General features: G+C 44.1%; 1 protein-coding gene across 1 annotated transcript; it reads right to left on the reverse strand.

Moving 5' to 3' along the window:
* Nucleotides 1-380: 380 nt before the first annotated feature.
* LOC103632241 (pentatricopeptide repeat-containing protein At5g61800) lies at nt 381-3126 on the reverse strand. Its single transcript, XM_008654056.3, has 2 exons — nt 1356-3126; nt 381-1261 (listed from the first exon to the last, which is right to left on the reverse strand). The coding sequence occupies exon 1, from the start codon at nt 3074-3076 to the stop codon at nt 2105-2107; it is 972 nt and encodes a 323-aa protein (XP_008652278.1). The 5' UTR covers nt 3077-3126; the 3' UTR covers nt 381-1261; nt 1356-2104.
* Between the last annotated feature and the right edge of the window lie 4888 nt (nt 3127-8014).

The raw sequence follows: 8014 nt of genomic DNA on the forward strand, positions 1-8014 counted from the left end.
AAGACCTATGACTTATAATAGTTGAAAAGACTTAAAATACATTAGTCTAAGTCATAGAAGTGCCCAAAACACTAATCACGTTTGTCCTAACACTTATTTTGGATCAAGTGTTATTTAAGTTTAAATTTCAGGTTTCGTCTATCCATCCCCTCTAGATGAAGGAAAGACAACCTTACATCACAACCACGAAGAAAAGAACCCAGGTTGCGTTTGTCTAGGCGTATTCTCCATACAATGAACAATTGCTAACTAAAATCCAATTTCAGCTCTCAATTCCTTAGACATCCAAAATTTAGGAGACCAGATTCTTATTCTCAATTCCAAGCTTCAATATCTTACATCTGCAAGAGTGCCTTGGCTTAAAAAACATACAAATGAACTGAAGACACTAATTGTGGCATGGATAAATCAGTAGTACAATGCCAATACATTACAACGGCACACCAATCATATTTAATGGTATATTACAACAACGATACGACACATGAGGCTCTAATGACAAGCCAATATGATGGACCATCCCTACAAAAATAAATTTAAAAATAAAGTGGATATGTGGCTCATATATAGTGTACTTTATCTTACCTAAAAGACCAAAAAAGATATGATTTGAAAAGAAAATACACTCTTTTTTTATAACTCGTTCAGTCACTCGTCCTTCATTAGCTAGCATGATAATACTATTCGGGAATGCTGTGCTACGTAGATCTCCATGTCGTGTTGGGTCCATCATGGCCCTACGTAGATCTCCATGTCGTGTTGGGGCCATCATGGCCCATCTGAGAGGTAAAGGTCGTCATTAGACGATACACGACGACGGTTGAATCTAGTACTTTATAGGAGTAGAGATGTGCTGAAGTAAATCAATGGTAGAACAAGTAAACTTTATTGTTTTCTTGTCTCCAGTTGGTACTTTTTGTGTGGGATAAAATGTGAACTGTGCACTGTCCAGAGCTATGTTCAACTTTCCGATTGAATTCCTGCGAAATATATTGCATTGGGTCCAGTAGCCATCAAAGAAATTTAGTTGCACTGCACCATGAATTTTTCCACACCTCTCTTCGGTTCACTTATGAGCTACCTTTGCTGGTGTCAGAATGAGCATTTGATTTGACAAGAAAACCCAGTTCCCAAAAATTTCATGGCTCCGTATTTCATGAAGGAAAGCAACCATCACGTTATATGTCACACTGTAAGATGACTCTCCACCCTTGCTTCCTCAGATTCACATTTGGCAGAATAAATGAATGTATGCCTGCATCTGCAGATAACAAGATTTGTATCATTAGGAGCTCAAGCTATATCGATAACAAATTTTGAAATATGTCCAAATTCTCACACTAAGAAGTATGTACCTTGAGTCTTTGTGAGCAGGTTGTCAAAATCATGATCCTGAATGGAATTGGAACTCCGATAATCATAAATCATGGAGTCATGAATACTATAATTGCAAAATCGTAGTTTTTTTTTTCAGAATAGAATCAACCCAATCAAGTAAGATCGTAAAGATGTAACACCACACGATAGAATCGTGATTTTAACAACTATGTTTGTGAGGCTTGTCATTGCAATTCTTGCCAGTTCTCTTTTCCGAACTGCTCTCCATTTTCAGTGTTCTGAATTCTGATTTATCAGTCCACTGGCATAGCACAATGTATGAATCAGCTCAGCATAATAGTACCATCTTTGAGCTCTGTAGTAATTGAGCTGCATGCAACATTTCTCCTGACAATCCTTTCATCCATCAACTTCCTAATCCTCACGACATCCTCCCACCTACCTGCAGCTGCATAGATCCCAGCCATGGCAGAATACACCCCACTGTCATCTGGGTTCAGTTGCAACAAATGCCGAGCTGCAAGCTCAGCAGCCTCCACGTTCCCATGCATTCTACATCCAGCAAGAATACCTCCCCATACATAATTGTCCCCTTCCATGGGCATCTTCCTTACCATGTTCATGGCTTCCTCAATGAGTCCAGCCCGACCAAGCAAGTCCGCCATGCACCCATAGTGTTTCAGCTCCCGTGGCACATTGTGCACACTCTCCATGTCATGGAAGATGCGCCTTGCCAAGTCCACAAGGCCAGCGTGGCTGCAAGCGATTAGCACCCCCAATAAAGTGACCCATCTGGACGAATTCCATCAGCCACCATACGGTGGAAGTACTCCAGCGCCACCGTTCCGTGGCCATACATTGCCAGCCCGACAATGAGAGCGTTCCATGTGTACACGTTCCTATCCTGGCATGCTTCAAACATCTCCCTAGCAGCCTCAACACACCCACACTTGGCATAGAGATCGACAAGCCCCGTGCACAAGAACACGTTCGGCCGGGGCCTGCTCAGCTTAACGAGCCCATGCACCTCCCGGCCCTTGTCCAGCGCCCCTAGCTGCGCACAGCATGAAAGCACCGCGGCCAGGGCTACATCGTCAGGCCTGAACCCCTCTTCCAGCATCCTGTCGAATAGTGCCATCGCTTCCTCCAGCTGCCCCGCCTTGGCAGAGCCGGCGATCACAGTGCCCCAGGACGTGGCGTCCCGCACAGGCATCCCCTCGAACACCTCCCGAGCGACGGCCACACTCCCGGTGTTCACGTAAGCGTGCATCAGCGTGTTGTACGAGACGACGTCAGGGGCGGAGGGCATTTCCTCGAACACCCTGCGCGCGTCGCCCAGGCGCGTGTGCCTGGCGTACAGGGAGACGAGCGCGTTGGCCACATGCTGGAACGGGAGGAGGTTGCGGTAAACTGCGACGGCGTGGAGGGAGAGCGCGAGCGGGAGGTGGCGGAGGCCCGCGGAGGCGGCGGCAGAGATGGCGAGCGGGAGGGAGTGGCGGGTGGGCGCGAGGGAGCGGCGGAGGCAGGAGCGGAAGAGGAGGAGCACGGCGGGGAAAGGGCGCTCGAGGCGGGAGTAGGCGACGATGAGGATGGTATGGGGGCGCGGATCCGGGAGCGACAGGTGGCCGGCGACGGCGGCGAGAGCGTGGGCCGCGACGAGGCGGCGCAGCGGAAGGCGGTGGCGGAGGAGGTGGGGGAGGGAGTGGTGGGGCGGAGGGAGGCTGAGCGGCGGCGCCATCTTGCATTTCCTTCGATGTGGAACGTGTTCGACATGCCTTAGTCATGGACAATTTTGGTTAGGTATGTTATCGGCTCTATAAATCATAGACACGGATTGTTCTATTAGTTAAGGACACATAATTATTAACAGATTGTTCTATTAATCAAGGACACATAATTATTAAGTAATCCTAGTTAGGGTTATATGGGCAAATACCGACTTTGCCTCTGAAGGATCTCCTGTCTCTATATAAGGAACATGTACACCCACTTATATAAGAGAGAAGAGAAAGAGACCAGAGACCCAACCCTACATATTGTCTCTCGTGTGTTTCCTCTGTAATGCTTATAGGAAGGGAGACGGGTCCTCTACAGCTTCTTGCGCCTCTACTGCTGACGGGAGGGAAGAGAGCGGATCTGGTGATCCGTAGTAACGTAGTTCTCAACACGTTATCAGCACGCTCTACCTCGACGTTGCTACGAGATCAGATCTACATCAACTCTTCGTCAAGCTGGCAGGTCACTGGCCTAGCCAAACTGTCCCACGCGACAGGCTTCAATTCCTCCTCTACGCAATCGAGCGAGTGGTATGTATTTCATGTGGATTGAATCTGTTGCTTTCATTGAGGATGGAAGAAAAGAATCTTCTGTTGAGAATTGAGATTCACATAGAAAGGAGTAAATAGGGCCGACAGCAGCGCGCTGCGGCTTACCAGCGACCACGCCAGTATAAACTGCGCGGAAGATGTCACTGTCCGGCACCTCCAGCCCCGAAGGCCATGGCTACTACCAATTCTTGGCGTCCAGTCGATGCGCGCCCCAAGCGAGCGTCACCACCGCGCCCGTGCCAGACCTCGAGTCATGTGGGCGTAGACCCCCTCGCAGATTCTAAGTTGTCGGCCTGCCGCCGCCACTCCCTGCGCACCGACCAACTAGTCGTCGGCCATCGCTCGCATGCCGCTGCACACTACCGCCGGCTAGCCACCCTCCGCGCTGTTGGCAACCCGCTCCCGCCCGCAGCCGGGTTCCGCATGCTGCCCACCACGTGCACTGCACAGCCAGGCACGCAGCGCCGCCGGCCAGCCCACATGGCGCGTCATCATCCAGTTAAAAGCGCTGCGGTCAAAGCAGTTACATGCAGATGCAACCCTTTGATTTGTTGCACATGTTGCTTGCATGCCATGAGAATGGTCACCGTTCTGCATGTACGGACAAACAGGGAAGAGTCGGCTAATAATAAAAAGGAGTTGTGGTAGTGGCGGCTAGAAAAAAACAATTCATGTTGAATTAATCAGCTTTAGTACAATTTTTATGCATGCTCTATGTTACTTATACTATTTATTTCCTGTTGCAAATAGCAAGTAGAATAAAGTTACTTTATATATTAATTAATTATTTTCTATAGTAAATAATTAGTATAAAAAAGACATGCTTCAAAATGAGAAAATACCTTTTGCACTCGATGTGCTTATGTTTGTGTATTAATTTTAGTATTATTTTTCAGCTTTATTTCCAGTAGTAAATATCAGAAAATTATTTGAAATACATGTGAAGGTTATGTTGCACATTTTTATGTCGCTCTAAATATTTGTGTTGCGTTGAGCTTCAGACTCATGCCGAGCGATTAAATTGTATAGTGGGTACTCGAACGCGCCGATCAGGCTACGTTATTAATCGGATGAGTTTTGGCATTGGCTGAGCCTTGACAACATGATACAGTATTTGTATCATACGAACTTGGTTGCGTCATATGATTGCTGTGTTGCACTCTCGCTTAATTGGACTGCTCCCGTTGAGTCGGACCGCCACCGCCGAGTCATGTATTTTTTTTGCATGCCTTGTAGGCACTGTTCATCTGCCGTGAACATCGAGCCACAATTGGGCTTGTTGCGCACGTTGGGTGGACTTATCATGTACCCCGATTACCGAGCCACAATTGTGCCTGTTACGCTTATTACGAAGGTTTGTTGTGTTGTAGTAGCCCTGATGGCTACACACACATTGACACCAGATACGCTGGAGCTTGTACTCCCGCAGAATGTGGTGGGTTATCTGAGCTCCTGAGATTACGTTGTCGCGCAACCTTCGTAAACATTTTTGTTTGGGTCTATACTTTGTTTGTGTTGTGTGGCATCATATATTTATATATATCGCCAAGTGGTCATATCAACTATATCAATATCAAGCTCCATAGTACTTGGAAATCTGGGAAATTAAATTGAAATACAATGAAACACAAATAAGTTAATTCTCTGCTCTCTCTCCTCATGCATAAAATTTTACCCGAAGTAACCTGAAGATATATAATATAATTAATGCATGAAAGCCTTTTTGGCATAGAAGACAACACAAATTGGGATTCTATTAGCAAGCAAAAGGCCTTACCAAATGATTTAAGACTATAAATCTCAGTCATACATTGCTCAACCAGATGTTAGCACATTATTTTTTTGTCGCTGAACGATATGAAGCAAACTTTGAGATTAATGACTAGTACCCTAGCAACACGAAGCTGCGAGTACCTCGAAAGGTTACTCTGAGAAAAATTTCACTAGCTGGTGTGAAAAACCATTGTGTGTTCCCGTCGAACCACTTTACTCATCCTGTCTAGGGCCTCTATGCTTGTGTTGCATACATATCTCAGAATTGTAAATACTTATAGTCATTGAATTGACTCAGAATAGGTCTTTTACTGGTATGGTATATACTATAAGCCAAATGGTAAAGGTCGGTTCTGAATGGACATATACCTGGAGTTTATGTAGCAGAACTACATTGGATTCCGCACTTTGAAGTGCTTACCGTAATCTATCTCTGATCTACCAGGAGTAAGAAGAGTAGAAAATAGACATGAAATCCCACATCACCGCAGAGCTTGAAGCTAAATTGGGCATTATTCTGTCCTTGGTCCTTATCGCTGGAAGAACCATAAGTCTTGACCACTAGGTTGCTCGTGATGATAATTTGTGACAATAATATGAAGATATTATGGAGACTAGATGTATTCTACCAAGTCTTGATAAATCATTCGTATGAGAGTAGTATTATCTGCTGTTGAAGCCTGGTCCTAGACGGATATCGGTCTTGGTTCGCTATTGCCAAGCGGTTATCACCATTTGCTTAGTCAAAATCTTAGCAATCATGTGATTTTCCCAGATAATATACAAATTCTTGGCCTTGTCTGTTCTATTCCAAAGCTTCTCTTTTTCTGAACAATGAAGAGATCGAAATAATGCTATATAGAACAATTTGGTATATAATATGAGGAGAAATGTTTGCCCTACTGGCAACACCACAAATTAATAACTATTGTTATAAATTCTCTCTTAAAATTATAATACCTAAAAATGTTGCATAAATCGATACCCAATTTCAGAGCAGTATGAGTAATTGGGTAAACCATGGGCAGTGATAAAAACGAGCTGGACTATACATCTATGCATATAAAAATCTTTGCTTGGCAGCATTGGCCTGATGCCGTGCACTTCACTACCAATATAAACACACACATTTTTCCTATGTGCTTAAAAGCACAATGCAACCAGTGAATGTCCTTGTGAGCGCTAGACCCTGATGGTCATTTTACTTGTTGATCTGAAGTCAACTAATAGCTCCAAACAACGAATGGTATGCATGAGCCCCTGAAGGACCCTTATGGATAAAATAGTGTTGCGCATATCAGTCTAAATCTTAATGATTGACTATGCATTTGGTAGTAATAACAATAAGTTTGTAGAATTGTAACCATGAAGCAACTTGTTGTCGCGTGTCTCGCTGGATGTTGAGACTAACCCTTCATGTTGAAGGACAAATATGTAGTATTCATGCCACTACATTAATCCAAGTCCAAAGCTCACTGCATAAAACCCCTATCTGTAATGTGCGTAAGATTTTCCAAATAAATCACCACATAGCATACATTAGCCACACCTGGATGATTGTGGTTGGGGATTTTATATGTTTTCTTTTTAAAACATCTCGGCATTAGGGGGAGGAATGCCCATATAGTGTAATGCCTCAATATTCTATAAAACGCACAAAAGCCAAACTGAACATGTCGTTCAGTGTGTACTCCTGTGTATATGGAGTTTGCCAGAAATCGTTGAGGAGTAACCATATTGGTCTGAATGCTTCTACCTGATGTAGATGTGGATATACCCGGGATTAATATCATATCCACATTTGACTTATTGATATTTGATCTATTCTCGAGGATGCTTGCGAATATGATCCATTGGCCTTAGTCAAAGCATATGTTATGATTGCAGATTCACGTGGTCTGTAAATAACTCTCCTCTGATGAACTCGCCCTGCTGGTGATTTGTCTCACGAAGAGGTTCATCTTGATGATGAAATTCCTAGCAATGTGCGCAATATCATTGTGCTGGGAATACGGAACAATGAATCTTTTGTTTTGGGAAATGAAGGAGATCATTATTAAATGTGGGAGACAAATATGTCGACACCTATCTTGCCCCTCTAGATTGCAAATGGATCCAAAACAAAGTCCTAGGCATGAGTGCTTTAAGCTCTCTTATCGGGTCATTGATAAATGCAATCGAGGCTGAACCAATAATCGCAAAATGAAAGTCGCGAGCTTGAAGTTCGTACATTTATGGGCACTATTGAAATAATATGTGGTGGATGCGATGGTTCAAATGGTCTTGTGAGAGATCCATCCCACATACGTGTTGAATAAACATTGTTCCGCTATGTAATATATCTGGCAAATGGCATGAATTAAAATATGCAGTTAATAGGATTCTGAAGATCCATCATGAGATCCTATGAGGATTCATATCTTTGATTTATAAATATGCACCATATAAATCTCATACCGGATAATACATTCCTGATGAATGACCACTCTCCAGTGTAGAAAGAATATCTCCTAGTTGAGATTATAGTTCCCACCTGGAACCTTCCAAGAGGAAGCAAAGTCTGTGTTCAACACCAA

Source organism: Zea mays, chromosome 7 (assembly GCF_902167145.1).
Source record: "Zea mays cultivar B73 chromosome 7, Zm-B73-REFERENCE-NAM-5.0, whole genome shotgun sequence".
NCBI classification, from domain to species: domain Eukaryota; kingdom Viridiplantae; phylum Streptophyta; class Magnoliopsida; order Poales; family Poaceae; genus Zea; species Zea mays.